We start from the raw sequence: 18,002 nt of genomic DNA on the forward strand, positions 1-18,002 counted from the left end.
GTTGTGACACTTAAATGGATTATGATAAGGTGAGTATAAACAACTACCATTGGTGAATCTGATTTGGTCTGTTTAATTGGATAACCTATTAATGATGTCATAACAAAGGTTTTTTAAGGACCTTCAGTCCACATGGCTGTTCATTTCTTCCTAAGCTCCCCTGAGCATTTAGGTGAAACCTGTTGAGGCTGTGAGTTAACACTTCTAATAGCAAGTGTGGTTGCATGGTTTGCCTATTTTATTATAGCTAATTAAAAAGCTATCATATCAGGGACTACAGCTGTGAGAGAGCGTTCAATATACAATGGGGATAATAAGTATTTGATACACCTACGATTTTGCAAGTTTTCCCACCTACAAAGAATGAAATTTCTGTCGTCGGTACACTTCAACTGTGAGAGACAGAATGTAAAAAAAAAAAAAAATCAGAAAATCACATTGTATAATTTTTAAATTGCATTTTATTGCATGAAATCACCTACCAACCAGCAAGAATTCTGGCTCGGAGATCTTAGTTTTTATTTAAGAAGCCCTCCTACTCTGCACTCATTACCTATATTAATTGCACCTGTTTGAACTTGTTACTTGTATAAAAGACATCTGTCCACATACTCATTTACAATCCAACCTCTCCACCATAGCCATGACCAATGAGCTGTCTTAGGAAAAAGGGACAAAACTGTAGAACTGCACAAGACTGGGATGGGCTACAGAACAATAGGCAAGCAGCTTGTTGAGAGGGCAACAACTTTTGGCACAATTATTAGAAAATGGAAGAAACACAAGATGATTGTCAATCTTCTTCGGTTTGGGACACCATGCAAGATCTTTCCTTGTGGGGTAAGGATGAGTCTGAGAAAGGTGAGGAATTGACCCACAACTATATAGAAGTACCTGGGTAATGACCTGAAGAGAGCTGGGACCACAGTCTCAAGCATTACCATTATTAAGATGCTACACCGTCATGGATTAAAATCCTGCAGGGCACGCAAGATCCCCCTGCTCACGCCAGAACATGTCCAAGCCCGATTGAAGTTCGTCAATGACCATCTGGATGATCCAGAGGAGGCATGGGAGAAGGTTATGTGGTCAGATGAGACCAAAATAGAACTTTTTGGTATCAACTCTACTTGCTGGGTTTGGAGGAAGGAGGAGGATGAGTACTACCCCAAGAACACCGTCCTAACCGTGAAGCATGGTGGGGGAAACATCATACTGTGTGGGTTCTTTTTTCAGCAAAGGGGACAGAACAACTGCACAGTACTGAAGAGAGGATGGATGGGGTCATGTATCGCCGATTGTTTGTTGGCCAACAACTTCGTACCTTCAGTACGAGCATTGAAGATGTCGTGGCTGCGTCTTCTAGCATTGCAATGATCCAAAACACACAGCCAGGGCAACTAAGGCGTGGCCCCATAAGAAGCATTTCAAGGATCCGGATTGGCCTAGCCAGTCTCTAGACCTGACCTGAGCCCAATAGAAAATCTTTGGAGGCATCTGAAACTCAATGTTGCCCAGCGAGAGCTCCAAAACCTGCAATATCTGGCAAGTATATAGGTAGTTTCAGTAGGTATTACGGAATTGATAACTACATCACTGTAGTTTCAGGTCAACCATTCTACTTGTGTTTTTAATAGTTAGGAATAGCTTCTTTGTATTAATAGGAATAATTAAAAGATACTGTAGGTATTATTCGCAGCCCTTTTAGATGAAATGTTTTTGCCTTTTGATATTAACCCCTTTACCCCCAAGGGTGGTTTGCATGTTAAAGGGGATCTGTCACCCAATTTTTGGCCTATAAGATGCGGCCACAGCCATCAGGGGCATATCTACAGCATTTTGTAATGCTGTAGATAAGTCCCCGATGTAACCTGAAAGATAAGAAAAACGAGTTAGATTATACTCACCCGGGGATCCCGTCCAATGGGTGTTGCGGTCCGGTCCGGCACCTTCCATCTTCATACGATGATGTCCCCCTTCTTACTTCTGCCGCGGCTCCTGTGGAGGCGTACTTTCTCTGCCCTCTTGTGGGCATAGAAAAGTACTGCAGTGCGCAGGTGCGGGACCTCTCTGACTTTTCCCGGCGCATGCGCACTGCAGTAGTTTAGTCTGCTTCAACAGGGAAGATAAAGTACGCCTGCGCAGCAGACGCGGCAGAAGTAAGGAGGAGGACGTCATCTCTAGAAGATGGGAGACGCTGGACCAGACCGCGACAGCCACCACTCCCGCCACCCCGGTGAGTATAATCTAACTTGTTTTTCTTATCCTTCAGGTTACATCGGGGGCTTATCCACAGCATTACAGAATGCTGTAGATAAGCCCCGGATGGTGGTGGCCGCAGCTTATTGGCTGAAAATGGGGTGACAGATTCCCTTTAATGACCAGGCCAATTTTTACAAATCTGATCCCTGTCCCTTGATGAGGTGATAACTCTGGAACACTTCCATGGATACCGGTGATTCTGACATTGTTTTCTCAGGACATATTGTACTTCATGATAGTGCTAAAATTTCTTTGATACTACTTGCGTTTATTTGTGAAAAAAACAAAAATTTGGTAAATTTTGAAAATTTCGCAATTTTCTAACTTTGCATTTTCATGCCCTTAAAACAGAGAAATGTCACACAATCTATTTAATAAATAACATTTCCCACATGTCTACTTTACATCAGCACAATTTTGGAACCAAATTAATTTTTTTGTTTTTTTTTTGTTAGGAAGTTGTAAGGGTTAAAAGTTAAACTGCTGTTTCTCATTTTTACAACACAATTTTCTTTCTTTTTTAGGGACCACATCACATTTGAAGTCACTTTGAAGGGTCTATATGATAGAAAATACCCAAAAGTGACACCATTCTAAAAACTGCACACCTCAAGGTGCTCAAAACCACATTCAAGAAGTTTATTAACCCTTCAGGTGCTTCACTGAAATTTTTGGAATGTTTAAAAAAAAAAAAATGAACATTTAACTTTTTTTCACAAATTTTTTTTTTAAAATTCAGATCCAATTTGTTATATTTTACCAAGAGTAACAGGAGAAATTGGACCCCAAAAGTTGTACTATTTGTCCTGAGTTCGCTGATACCCCATATATGCAAGTAAACCACTGTTTGGGCTCATGGCAGAGCTCGGAAGGGAAGGAGCGCCGTTTGACTTTTCAATTAAAAAAAATGGCTGGGATTGAGATCGGACGCCATGTCGCGTTTGGCGAGGCCCTGATGTGCCTAAACAGTGGAAACCCCCCACAAGTGACACCATTTTGGAAAGTAAACCCCCTAAGGAACTTATCTAGATGTGTGGTGAGCACTTTGAACCCCCTAGTGCTTCACAGAAGTTTATAATGTAGAGCAGTAAAAATAAAAAATCTTTTTTTTTTTTTTCTCACAAAAATGATTTTTTTGCCCCCAATTTTTTATTTTCCCAAGGGTAACACGAGAAATTGGACCCGAAAAGTTGTTGTGAAATATGTCCTGAGTATGCTGATACCTCATATGTAGGGGTTAACCACTGGGCGCATGGCAGAGCTCGGAAGGGAAGGAGTATCATTTGACTTTTTTGGAATTGAGATCAGACTCCTGTCGCGTATGGAGAGCCCTTGATGTGCCTAAACAGTTAAAACCCCCAAATTCTAATAGGAAAATGGAAATACTTTTTTTTTTTTTTTTTTTAAATTTTATTATTTTTCCCTAACTAAGGGAGTGTTAAAGGGGGGCTTTGATTTACTATTTATAGCAGGTTTTTATAGTGGGTTTTCATGTTTGGCATCTGTCACACACTAAAGCTGGTTTCACATTAGTGTTTGTGTGCGCAGCGTTTGCGCCGCATAGATCTGCATGCGTACATATCTTTAACCCCTTCACGACCAGTGACGCCATATAGGCGTCATGAAAACCTGTGCCAAATTGACCAGTGACGTCTATGTGGCGTCATAACTTTAAAGCCCCCCTGCGGGTCGGGTGACCGGGGTCACTAAAAGGTCAGCCGACGTGGCTATGATCACTCTGATAGGCTGTTTCACTTTTAACAGCCAATCAGCGATAGTAATATTTCATCAATGAAAATTGATGAAATATTACAATCCAGCCATGGCCGATGCTGCAGTAGCATCGGACATGGCTAGAGACAGTAATGTGACCTCCCCACACACCGGCTGGCGGGGGCAATCGGCCCCCGCCACTGAATGACAGCGGCGATGTGCAGCCGCTGTGATAAGCTCCCCCGGCTCCCTCCGCTCCCCCCCGAAGTTCGATCACCCCCTGGTGCCTACCGAGTGCCGCTGTCGCTCCCGGTGTCCCGCGGTCCCGGATCATGGGCGCCGCCATCTTGGAAAATGCGCCCGGCTGCAGATTCGATTCATTCATTTTGATCACTCTCACAGTGATCAAAATTAAATGAAAAGTAAATAAACCCCCCCCTCTATCACCCCCATAGGTAGGCCCATATAAAATAAAGAAAATATTTTTATTTTTCCGCTAGGGTTAGGGCTAGGGTTGAAATTAGGGTTAGGGTTGGAATTAGAGTTACAATTAGGGTTAGGGTTGGAATTAGGGTTAATATTAGGGTTAGGCCTGTGGTTAGGGTTATAGTTGGGGTTGGGATTAGGGTAAGGGGTCTGTTGGAGTTAGGGTTGTGGTTAGGGGTGTGTTGGGGTTAGATTTGAGGGGTTTCCACTGTTTAGGCACATCAGGGGGTCTCCAAACGCGACATAGTGCCACCATTGATTCCAGCCAATTTTGCGTTCAAATAGTCAAACGGTGCTCCCCCCCTTCCAAGCTCTGCCATGCGCCCAAACAGTGGTTTACCCCAACAAATGGGGTATCAGCATACTCAGGACAAATTGCACAACTTTGGGGGTCTAATTTCTCCTGTTACCCTTGGGAAAATAAAAAATTGGGAGCTAAAAAATTATTTTTTGCGGAAAAAGTTTTATTTTCACGTCTCTGCGTTATAAACTTCTGTGAAGCACTTGGGGGTTCAAAGTGCTCACCAGACATCTAGGTAAGTTCCTTGGAAGGTCTAGTTTCCAAAATGGGGTCACTTGTGGGGGGTTTCTACTGTTTAGGCACATCAGGGGCTCTGCAAACATAACGACGACCGCAGACCATTCCATCAATGTCTGCATTTCAAAATGTCACTACTTCCATTCCGAGCCCTGACATGTGCCCAAACAATGGTTCTCCCCCCCCCCCCACCACCACATATGGGGTATCAGTGTACTCAGGACAAATTGGACAACAACTTTTGGTGTCCAATTTCTCCTCTTACCCTTGTGAAAATAAAGAATTGCGAGCTGAAAATCATTTTTTGAAGAAAAAAATGATTTTTTTTTCACAGCTTTGCGTTATAAACTTCTGTGAAGCACTTAAGGGTTCAAAGTGCTCACCATACATCTAGATAAGTTCCTTGGGGGGGTCTAGTTTCCAAAATGGGGTCACTTGTGGGGGGTTTCCACTGTTTAGGCACATCAGGGGCTCTGCAAAAGCAACATGACGCCCACAAACCATTCCATCAAGTCGGCATTTCAATACCTCACTACTTCCCTTCCAAGCCCCGACGTTTGCCCAAACAGTGGTTCCCCCCCACATATGGGGTACCAGCGTACTCAGGACAAACTTGACAACTTTTGGGGTCCAATTTATCCTGTTGCCCTTATGGGAACAAAAAATTGCGGGCTAAAAATCATTTTTTGGAGGAAAAACGGCTCTGCGTTATAAACGTCTGTGAAGCACTTGGGGGTTCAAGGTGCTCACCACACATCTAGATAAGTTCCTTGGGGGGTCTAGTTTCTAAAATGGGGTCACTTGTGGGGGGTTTCCACAGTTTAGGTACATCAGGGGCTCTGCAAATGTAACATGACGCCCGCAGACTATTCCATCAAAGTTAGCATTTCAAAATGTCACTACTTCCCTTCCGAGCCCCGACGTGTGGCCAAACAGTGGTCCCACCGCACATATTGGGTTCCAGCGTACTCGGGACAAACTGGACAACAACTATAGGGGTCCAATTTATCCTGTTACCCTTGTGAAAATAAAAAATTGCGGACTAAAAAATAATTTTTTGAGGGGAAAAAAACATTTTTTATTTTTACGTCTCTGCTTTATAAACTTCTGTGAAGCACCTGGAGGTTCAAAGTGCTCACTATGCATCTAGATAAGTTCCTTAGGGGGTCTTGTTTCAAAAATGGGGTAATTTGTGGGGGAGATCCAAAGTTTAGGCACACTGGGGCTCTCCAAACACGACATGGAGCTAATTTTCCTTTCAAAAAGTCAAATGGCGCTCCTTCCCTTCTGAGCCCTGCCGTGCGCCCAAACAGTTTTTCCTCCCCACATATGGGGTACCAGCGTACTCAGGACAAACTGGACAACAACTATTGTGGTCCAATTTCTCATGTTAGCCATGTGAAAATAAAAAATAGCATGCTAAAACATTTTTGAGGAAAAGATTCTTATTTTCACTGCTCTACGTTATAAACTTTTGTGAAGCACTTGAAGGTTCAAAGTGCTCACTACACATCTAGATAAGTTCCTTAAGGGGTCTATTTTCCAAAATGGTGTCACTTGTGGGGTTTTTTCACTGTTTAGGCACACAGGGGCTGTCCAAACGCGACATGGTGTCCGATCGCGATTGGAGCTAATTTTCTATTCAAAAAGTCAAGCGGCGCTCCTTCCCTTCCGGACCCTGCCGTGCGCCCAAACAGTGGTTTATGATGACATACGAGGAACCTGTGTACTCGGGAGATATTGCCCCACAAATTTTATGATCCGTATTATCCTGTTGCCCATGTGAAAATGAAAAAACTGAGGCTAAAAGAAAATTTTTGTGAAAAAAAGTATTTTTTCTTTTTTTACGGATCGATTTGTGAAGCACCTGGGGGTTCAAAGTGATCACTATGCATCTAGATAAGTTCCTTGGGGGGTCTAGTTTCCAAAATGGGGTCATTTGTGGGGGAGCTCCAATGTTTAGGCACACAGGGACTCTCCAAACGCGACATGGCAACCGCTAAATATTCCAGCATATTTTCCATTCAAAAAGTCAAATGGTGCACCTTCCCTTCCGAGCCCTGCCGTGCGCCCAAACAGTGGTTTATGACCACATATGAGGTATCCGTGTATTCAGGAGAAATTGCCCAACAAATTTCAGGATGCATTTTGTCCTGTTGCCCATGTGAAAATGAAAAAAATTAATGATAAAAGAAAACTTTTGTTGGAAAAATTAATGTCCATTTTTTCCTTCCACGTTGCTTTAGTCCCTATGAAACACCTGAAGGGTTAATAATCTTCTTGACTGTAGTTTTGAGTAGCTTGAGGGGTGCAGTTTTTAGAATGGTGTCACTTTTGGGTATTTTCTGCCATATAGACCCCTCAAAGTGACTTCAAATGTGAAGTGGTCCCTAAAAAAAAAAAAAAAAAAAAAAAAAGTTTTGTAAATTTTGTTGTAAAAATGAGAAATCGCTGGTCAACTTTTAACCTTTATAACTTCCTAACACACAATTTTGCTTCCAAAATTGTGCTGATGTAAAGTAGACATGTGGGAAATGTTATTTATTAACTATTTTGTGTCAAATAACTCTCTGGTTTAACAGAATAGCAATTCAAAATTTGAAAATTGCGAAATTTTCAGAATTTTCGCGAAATTTCTGATTTTTTTCACAAACGCAAAATATATTGACCTAAAATTACCACTAACATGAAGCCCAATATGTCACGAATAAACAGTCTCAGAATCGCTAGGATCCGTTGAAGTGTTCCTGAGTTATTACCTCATAAAGGAACACTGGTCAGAATTGCAAAAAATGGCCTGGTCAATAAGGTCAAAATGAGCTTGATCGTGAAGGGGTTAACGTGATGTACGCAGGGACATGCGTTATACTGCAAAAAATAGTTTTTGCATCTCCACATTTTGAGAGTTATATTTCTTCCATATTTTGGCCCATAGTCATGTGAGGTCTTGTTTTTTTGCAGGACAAGTTGACGTTTTTATTGGTACCATTTTCAGGCACATGACATTTTTTGATCGCTTTTTATTCCGATTTTTGGGAGGCAGAATGAACAAAAACCAGCAATTCCTGAATTTCTTTTGTGGGGGGGTCGTTTATACCATTCTGTGTATGGTAATGTTGATAAAGCAGTTTTATTGTTCGGGTCAGTACGATTACAGCAATACCTCATTTATGTCTTTTTTTTTTTTTTTTTTTTTTTCCCCTTTTGGCGCTTTTATACAATAAAAACTTTTATATAAAAAATTATTTCTGCATCGCTTTATTCTGAGAGCTATAATTTTTTTTATTTTTCCGATGATGGAACTGTATGGGGGCTTGTTTTTTGCGGGACAAGATGATATTTTCAGCGGTACCACGTTTATTTATATCCGTTTTTTTGATTGCATGTTATTCTACTTTTTGTTCGGTGGTATGATAAAGCTTTTTTTTTTTCTTTTTAAGGGAGCTCACTAAAGAGGTTAACTAGTGGGTCATTTTTATAGGGCAAGTTGTTACGGACACAGCAATACTAAATATGTCTACTTTTATTTAGATTTTTTTATTCAAATATTGCTTTAATGATAGAATAAATATTTTTTTTATTTTGTATGTTTAAAAAACATTAACAATTTTTTTTGTTTGTATTTAATTCTTACTTTTACACTGTGTCCCACTATGGGACACCCATCCTGTGTAGGCTGCCTTCTGTGAAAAGCGAATAGTCTCCCTCGGCAAGAAGATTGTTGGGTACAGCCGGGACCAGCTGCCTGGAAAGCATTGCCAAATCGCATGCCTTAAGGGCCTGTCAGACTAAGCGATATCGCTAGCAATATCGCTATAACGTCACTGGTTTTTGTGACGTTATAGCGATATTGCTATGTCTGATACTTACCTCCGACCACTCCCCCGCTGGTTATCGCTGATCGCGCGAGAACGTCCTGGGCCGCTTCTTGTCGTCAGCTTCCTGCTGGGCTTTCTGCTGTGACAAGGAGCGACGCGTGGACGCGGGCAGGAGGACGTCAGGATCGCCTCGTCTGACAGGTAAGTAGCGACCCCCGACCGCTGCTGTGTCGCTGGTGAGATCTGCCTGTGTGGCAGCTCACTAGCGACCACTTAGCGATGTATCAGCGATCCTGACCGCATCATATCGCTGGTCGAGATCGCTGGTACATCGCTAAGTGTGACAGTACCTTTAGGCCCGCAAATTTTGGCCTCTAAGACATTATTGCAAGAATGCTGTTCACTGAGTAGATTACACAAGAAGGAAAACACACAGCAGATTATACAAGAAAGATGACATACAGCAAGTCAGCAGGATCTAGGAGCAACATGGTAGATGTGACAACATACATGGTGAGCTGCAATATGTGCTACATGTTCACAGATAGACCAGAAGAAGAATCCAACTTCACCTGCCAGAAGTGTAGACTACTGGCCCTTTGAGAAGAAAAGGTGTGGGGTCTGGAAGAAAGAATTGCAACTTTGAAACTCAAAGAAAATGTAGACTTCCTAGACAGAACAGAAACATCTTTACTTGTCACAGAAGGTGAAGAAAGTGTCAGAGAACCTCCAAAAGCAGATGAGTGGAAGCCCCACACAATACATGTGTAAAAGCACCACTTGCATGCACATCCCCAGTGTTTTGATAGATAAATAAACTTGGCCCATTCGGCAACAAGATGCTATTCACCAGAGGAAATATGCTTTGTTTTTGCCTTCCTCACTGGATGAATCTGTGTTGAAGATCCCACATTCCTATATTCTTCCTCCTTCTCATCTTGTGAATTGGGACCCCTAACAAGGTGCCCTAGGACCCAGGAAACACCTACAGCAATCTATCCCATATGAACTCCACCCCCCCGAAAATTATCAGCCTGTTATTCTGGATTTCATTGGCCGCTCAGAAATTCAATTTGATGTTACAGGCCTTTCTGAAATTGACTTTTTCAAATTCTTTTTCAGCAAGGAAATAATAAGCCTTATGGTGGCCCAAATAAGTTTCTATGCCCATCAATTTTTCACCCAAAATCCCACGTCATGGTACAAAAAATTGGCCGTGCACATTGTACAGATGATATGTACAAAGGTTTTGTGCTGTTTCAATCTGCAGGCAATACGGGAACCTGCCTTCAGTTTCAGGAGGTAGTCATCATGGCACTAATGTTTGCTGCGCTAGAAAGTGAGGGGCCCATTACTTCTGAAACTGATGGTGTCCATATTGTCCCAGGTCAACATTTTTCAGCAAAGGTTCCCCCAAATCACAAAGGGAAAATCATAAAAACTGCAAGAGGGGAATATGAAAGGACACAATTTACTCATTGTGAAATTTGCCCTGAGAAGCCTGTCCTTACGTTAAGGATTGATTCAAAGCGTACCACATGTCCACAAATATTAAGTCACTCCTCCCCTGCCGTGTGCCCAAATAGGACTTTTCTACATTTATGGGGTATCTACGTGGCTCAGGAGAAATTGCACAGCATAATTTGGGCTTCATGTTCTCCTGTTATCCTTGTGAAAATAAAAAAAATGAATCTAAAGTAAAAGTTTTGAGAAAAAACTTCATTTTTTTTTTTTTCCTTCCACATTCCAATAATTTGTGAAGCACCTCAAGGGTTAATGAACTTCTTGAATGTGGTTTTCCGCACCTTGAGGGGTGCAGTTTTTAGAATGGTGTCACTTGTGTGTTTTTTGTCATATAGACCACTCAGTCACTTCAACTGTAATGTGGTCTCTTTATAAAAAAAAAAAAAAAAATGAAAATTTTGTTGGAAAAATGAGAAATCGCTGGTCAACTTTTAACCCTTCTAGCTTCCTAACAAAAAAGTAGTCAAATTGTGCTGAAAATCAAAATGTGTGATATAAATCTGATTTTAAGGGCATACAAATGAAAAGTTTGAAAATTAACATTTTCAAAGTCTTCGCGAAATTTCCAATATTTTCACATATGCAAATCTTATCAAACAAATTTTACTGTCATGAAGTACAATGTCACGAGAAAATGGTCTCCAAATCAGTGGGATCCGTTGAAACGTTCCAGAGTTATTGCCACATAAAATGACACTGGTCCTGGTCAGAATTTGAAAAAATTGGCATGGTCAGGAAGGTGAAAACAGGCTTCGGGGTAAAGAGGTTAAAAATAGCATTTAAATCTCTAAGATCTCCTACTGCATCTTATACCTTGTGGCAGTGCACACTTACCTCCACCTTTCTCAAGTTTCCATATGTTTTAGGCGCTACCTCAAAACACATCTGTTCATAGCGGCCTATCACGTTCCCTAATCAAAGGCATTTTATATGTAAGTGTATGTATGGCCCATTCACTATTTGAGAATAACCCTCCATCAAACTCCACCGCAACCAATAGGACCACAAGTACTGGCTGTTGAGCAGCTCATGCAGCCTTCATCTATCCCCCTCTCCCTCAAGATGGCTGGATGATCATTATAAATCTGCACCTGTACTTTGTGTCTCCCCAACCTCATTGTAGATTGTAAACTCTTACTAGAAGGGTTGTCTTATTTTGCTTTAATTATTGTATTATCTTTACAGTTTAACAGTTCATACACATCAGTCATAAGTAACAACGTTAAATTGCTGTGGTATATGTTGGAGCTATATAAAGATTATTATTGTTTATTTATATCAAATGTACAAAAAAGCAGGTTTCAGGTCTCCAAAAATGTAAAAAAATAGAATGGTAGAGTTGGAAGGGACCTCCTGGGCCATCTGGTCCAACCCCCTGCTCAAAGCAGGATTTGCTAAATCATCCCAGACAGATATCTGTCCAGCCTGTGTTTGAAGACTTCTATTGAAGGAAGAACTCACCACCTCTCGTGGCAGCCTGTTCCACTCATTGATCACTCTAACTGTCAAAGTTTTTTCTAATATCTAATCTGTGTCTCCTCCCATTCAGTTTCATCCCATTGCTTCTAGTCTTCCTTGTGCAAATGAGAATAAATATGATCCTTCTGCAATGTGACAGCCCTTGAAATATTTGTAGACAATTAAGTCTCCTCAGTCTTCTTTTGCAGACTAAACAATCCCAAATCCTGCAACCTTTCCTCATAAGACAGGGTTTGCTGACCGGTCACCATTCTGGTCGCTCTTTTCTGAACTTGCTCCAGTTTGTTGATGTCTTTTTTTAAAATGTGACGCCCAAAACTGGACACAGTATTCCAGATGAGGTCTGACCAAAGAGGAGTAGAGGGCAATAATGACTTCACGTGATCTAGACCAGGGGTCCCCAATCGCCGGTCCGCGGCCCGGCACTGGGCCGCTGCAGTGCCCTTGCCGGTCCGCGGACACAAGGGGAGCCAGGGGCGGTCAGTGGCGTAGCGGGGGCTGGGGCGGCGCGCAGCAGTTCTAGCGGCGGCCAGAGAGCGATCCAAGCAGCTCCGCTGCCTGCAAGAGGGAATAGCAGGAGCGGAGCTGCAAGGACCCGTCCACTGCGTCCAGCTTCCTGCCCGCCGCCCGCGCTTCCTGTCTCTGACTGACACATAGAGGAGCACGGCCGCTGCTGTGTCAGAGCGAGGAAGCGCGGGCGGCGGGCAGGTGAGAGGAGAGAGGTGGTGTCTGTGTGTATGATGTGTGTGTGTGTGTATGTATGTATAATGTGTGTATGTCTGTCTGTGTGTGTGTGTGTGTGTGTGTGTGTGTGTTGGTCTGTGTTTGTGTAGCCTGGCCCTGGAGGAGATGGGGACATGAGGAGAAGGCCATGAGGGGAGTGATGGAGAGACGGCAGTGATGGGGAGAGGGGAGTGATGGGGTGAAGGCAGTGATGGAGAGAGGGGAGTGATGGGGTGAAGGCAATGATGGAGAGACAGCAGTGATGGGGTGAAGGCAATGATGGGGAGAAGGGAGTGATGGGGTGAAGGCAATGATGGGGAGAAGGGAGTGATGGGGTGAAGGCAATGATGGAGAGACAGCAGTGATGGGGTGAAGGCAATGATGGGGAGAAGGGAGTGATGGGGTGAAGGCAATGATGGGGAGAAGGGAGTGATGGGGTGAAGGCAATGATGGGGAGAAGAGAGTGATGGGGTGAAGGCAATGATGGAGAGATGGCAGTGATGGGGTGAAGGCAATGATGGGGAGAAGGGAGTGATGGGGTGAAGGCAATGATGGAGAGACAGCAGTGATGGGGTGAAGGCAATGATGGGGAGAAGGGAGTGATGGGGTGAAGGCAATGATGGGGAGAAGGGAGTGATGGGGTGAAGGCAATGATGGGGAGAAGGGAGTGATGGGGTGAAGGCAATGATGGAGAGATGGCAGTGATGGGGTGAAGGCAATGATGGGGAGAAGGGAGTGATGGGGTGAAGGCAATGATGGAGAGACAGCAGTGATGGGGTGAAGGCAATGATGGGGAGAAGGGAGTGATGGGGTGAAGGCAATGATGGGGAGAAGGGAATGATAGGGTGAAGGCAATGATGGAGAGATGGCAGTGATGGGGTGAAGGCAATGATGGAGAGATGGCAGTGATGGGGTGAAGGCAATGATGGAGAGATGGCAGTGATGGGGTGAAGGCAATGATGGGGAGAAGAGAGTGATGGGGTGAAGGCAATGATGGGGAGAAGGGAGTGATGGGGTGAAGGCAATGATGGGGAGAAGGGGGTGATGGAGCACTTATTCAAAACCTATGGTGAGTTGAGTCACATTATAAATGTTATTTAATTATAAGTATGCACTGCTACACTACAACCGTGTCCATAGCCCCGCCCCCTTATGACCAAAGCCCCGCCCCTGCCACACCTCCATCCCCGCCCTGCCGGGCCATGGAAGAATGGTCTTGCTTGAAACCGGTCCCTGGTGCAAAAAAGGTTGGGGACCACTGATCTAGACTGTATGCTTCTGTTAATACATCCTAGAATTGCATTTGCCTTTTTTGCTGCTGCATGACACTGTTGACTCATATTCAGTCTGTAATCTATTAGTATACCCAAGTCTTTCACATGTGCTGTTGCTTAGCCCTATTCCTCCCATTCTGTATATGCGTTTTTCATTTTTATTGCCCAGATGTAGTACTTTGCATTTTTCCCTGTTAAAAACCATTCTGTTGCTGCCCACTGCTCCAGTTTATATCTTTTTGAATCCTCTCTCTCTCTTCTCTAGTATTAGCTATCCCTCCTAGCTTTGTGTCATCAGCAAGTTTAATCAGTTTACCCTCAATTCCTTCATCTAAATCGTTGATAAAGATGTTGAGCAATACAGGGCCCAGGACAGAGCCCTGTGGTACCCCACTTGAGACATTCTTCCAACTGGATGTGCAGCCATTTGCGACCACTCTTGGGGTTCGAACACTAAGCCAGTTATGAATTCACCTAACAGTTGCCTTGTCCATTCCATACCTAGTCATTTTTTCAATAAGGATTGTGTGAGATACTTTGTCAAATGCTTTGCTGACATCAAGATATACTATATCTACAGCATTTCCCTCATCCACCCAATCAGTGATACCGTCATAGAAGGATATTAAGTTAGTTTGACATGACTTATTAGTTACAAACCCATGCTGACTCTGTTTAATCACTTCATTCTTATCCAGGTACTGACATACATGTTGTTTAATAATTTGTTCAATAAATAAATACAAAAATAGCCATTAAAATATAAAAAGACCCTTCATATTCTATCCAAAACCCCATAATTGTACTGACCTGGAGAATCCTGTTGAATTCTGTAAAAATGAAACCCAAAAGTGGCAGAATTTAGTTTTTTTATTTTACACCACCAATTTTTTAGAATGTAGTAATTCATACCTACAACTTTTCCCACAAAAAACAAATCTTTATGTGGCTATTTTGGCATTATCAGTCATCAACTCTACTTTACAAAATGCAGAGACCGAGGACAGAGAAATGTAGAGATTTTGAACTGGGCAGTATTGAATTGAAGTCAAAATAATGCTTTATTTGAACATTACCTACATATAACATTGAGTATGATATTCTAATGGTGCTTTTTTTTTTTTCTTCTTTTTTGCAGAATGAAACTTTCTTGTGTCATCGGTTCACCAAATTTGTTATGAAGTACAATTTGATGTCCAAAGATAATCTAATTGTTCCCATCTTGGAGGAAGAAGTTCAAAGACTGGTTGCTGGAGAAAGTGAAGCATAATGACATCTATAATATTCATTATGATTTACTTCATTTTGAAAATTAAATGGTTTTATTTTATAGGGGTTGTCACATGAACAAAAGTGCTGTTTAATTGATGGATTATAAAAATGGAGCATTTTCACAATTGGGTTTTTTTTTAGTGTTGCTTTTCAGATATATAAATAATGTTGCCACTGCTGTATCCTGTGTAAAGCTTGTATCTGATCTTGAAGAGGTTCTTTAGCTGCTGGTCAGCACATTTTTTGTATTATTCCATCACAACGAATGAAGCAAGGTAAGTGGAAGGTAAGTGAATTTTCTCGACTGATGCTGCTGGCAGGGAATATATTTATTGCTCCTCTCTGCCTGTTACTTTCATCTTAGTGATGGTATCTGTTATAACTGAGGACCTCTGGGCTCTCCTCCTTAAACCACACAAGTGCAGTACAATGAGCCCAATAGTTGGGGACATATAACTGTTTTAGTTTGTGTTTGTCTACTGAGCTCTCCTTCTGCTGGGTGTGATTTATGGAGGTGAGTTGAAAAATCCTCTGTGATGTCTGATAAGATAGATAACCTAGGCATGTTTCACACACACGTTTTTTATGTCAGTTGTAATCTGCGAAAATGGTGGAAAACTGATCCGTCTCCGTACTGACATGAACGTGTGCCACCGGACCATGGTTTTACGGATCCGGCGAAGGATGAAATTTAAAGGAACCGCTGCCTGAGAGAGACAGATTTTTTTCAGCCGCCAGAACGTGATTTTGGGTTAAATTTCCAGCAAAGGCAATTCTTCCGGGCAGTGTACAAATGCGGATCTGGCCAGCCAAAAAAAATGTCATTGTCCGTCCAGTCATGTCAGCGGACGCCAACATTTTGGCGGATCAGTAAAAAAACGGATGACCATCCATCAAGATCCGCCGATAATGCAAGTCAATGGGGAAAAAACGGATCCGCCAAGAAAAATGGCGGATCCGGTTTTTTTTTTGTAAAACTGTGGATTATGACTGATGGAGACTAACGGAAATGTGCAACAGGCCTTAGATGAGAGGAACAAGCAAGAAGGATTAAAAGGAAAAAGGGTTTGGTACCTTGTTAGCCAGCTGAAAAAAATGCTCTCAGTGAGAAAAACAAGATAATCTTGTAGTTATAACTTTTTAATGGCTAACAAAGATAAAATAAGCTCTAGAGAAATCTTAGTTCTCTTCCTCAGACATGGTATAATAGTTTCTGTAGAAACACAAATATGCACAAAAGAAAAAAAAAAAAAACCAGAGGCATGGTATAATAATTGAACATTTAGATAAACAAATTGAGCTCAGAGAATGAATCCTTAATTGGATTAGAGTAGTGGTGTGAAGGTTTTAGGGTATGTGAACACGTAAGCGTTTAAGCGTTTTTACCGGCTTAAACGCTTACAAGAAGCATCCTATTCATTTTAATGAATTCTGCACTTTTTGTGCATATTGATGCACAAAAGCATCGTGGTAAAAACGCAGCATGCTCATTAATTTTGCGGAAAAATCCGCATTTCTTACTATTTTCTATGAGACTGGGGACGCTTCGGAAAAAACGCGCGGTTTCTGGGAAGGAGTCCGGTTTTCAGTCAGGAATTTTCTGCATACGTGTGCACATACCCTTATAGTCCCAATATCCAAGTAAGGTCAGAGCCCTGGTGCCCTTACTGTCTCTGGAGCTCATTCCTCAGATTCTGTAGTAAGTCATAAAGCAGGAAGGAGTAAGTTACAAAATAGAATATCCCCTGCCAGCTGCGTCAGTAGACAATATTCACTTATGTTAGATCAATTCAAACAGTACGTGCCGACAAGTAGCTAAAGCTCCTTTATGTGACCAGACTAAAGCCTTACACAAAATACAGTAGCAGCAGCACTATCAGTTTATCTGCACAACAACATTTTATTAAGGTGATCCAATTGTGAAAACGCCTAATTTTCCATTATTGATTGGACAGTGCTTTGGTTCGTGGGACAATCTTTTATGCAAAGGAAATTTAATTTTGGGAACACTTGGCTTCAAATTGCAAACATTTGATTGTATTTTAGACCTTTAGCATGTATGGCTTTAATTCCTTTTGTTCAATATAGTGTCTGTATATATTGTGCACAACCAATTTTAGATGCAGATCTCTTAATTGTGTTACCCACTGAGTAGAACAAATATTTTCATTTACTTAGCCAATGCGATAAAACTTAATCCAGAATGATAGCCTGTGAAAAAGGCTATTAAATGTACCTCAAGGCACAGGTTCTAAAAGCATACCTAGATTAGATTCTTATAGCAATCAAGTAAGTTTTTAATGATTGTATTGATCGGTATTGCTGTTAAGTTTTGGGGATACTTTAGATTCTGTTTAAATTACACAAAGTAGATTTGTATTTGCATTACATGGTTGTATAACAATTGTGCATTATATGCAACACAATGAGTTTTGCTGTTGTAAAATTTTATGAAAAGTTTAAAACTGTTCTCCATTAAAGTATTTCATTGCAAAAAATTTGTTAAATTGAATGTTTAATTTAATATATCAAATGAAATTTAATTATTCATTATGACTATCATGTTGCTGCGATGCAGGTTGGTGCAGGCTCTACAAGATGGCAGTAGAGTGGAAGCAGGACTGCACCTAAAGAGTTTGGCCTGTAGTGCAGCAGCAAGGCTACCACAGGTGGCAGCAGGAGTAGCCAAACTAGCCGGGTCCAAACTAGCCACGTCAAAACCTAAACTGTAGCGCAGTACCAAAGGAACAAGCAAACTCACGGTCAGGGGCAAGCCAGAGAATCCGCAATGGTCGGAAGCGGATAATACAAAAGACAGAAGCAGGTCAGGATGCAAGCCAAGTCAAAACCAGTGAGTCGGCACACTAAGGCTGGGTTCATACTGCGTTAATGCAGTCCGTTTGACGGATTGTG

General features: G+C 42.0%; 1 protein-coding gene across 1 annotated transcript in view; it reads left to right on the forward strand.

Annotated features, from left to right (window-relative positions):
- Positions 1-17,587, forward strand: part of MOB4 (MOB family member 4, phocein) — a 189,075-nt gene extending 171,488 nt beyond the window's left edge. Inside the window, exon 8 of the mRNA XM_073558087.1 lies at positions 14,956-17,587. Within this exon, the coding sequence (XP_073414188.1) occupies positions 14,956-15,087 (132 nt within the window). The 3' untranslated portion in view covers positions 15,088-17,587. The remainder of the gene's footprint in view (positions 1-14,955) is intronic.
- The last annotated feature ends 415 nt before the right edge of the window (positions 17,588-18,002 follow it).

Source organism: Dendrobates tinctorius, unplaced genomic scaffold (assembly GCF_039654945.1).
Source record: "Dendrobates tinctorius isolate UK_male_01 unplaced genomic scaffold, ASM3965494v1 ptg000254l, whole genome shotgun sequence".
NCBI classification, from domain to species: domain Eukaryota; kingdom Metazoa; phylum Chordata; class Amphibia; order Anura; family Dendrobatidae; genus Dendrobates; species Dendrobates tinctorius.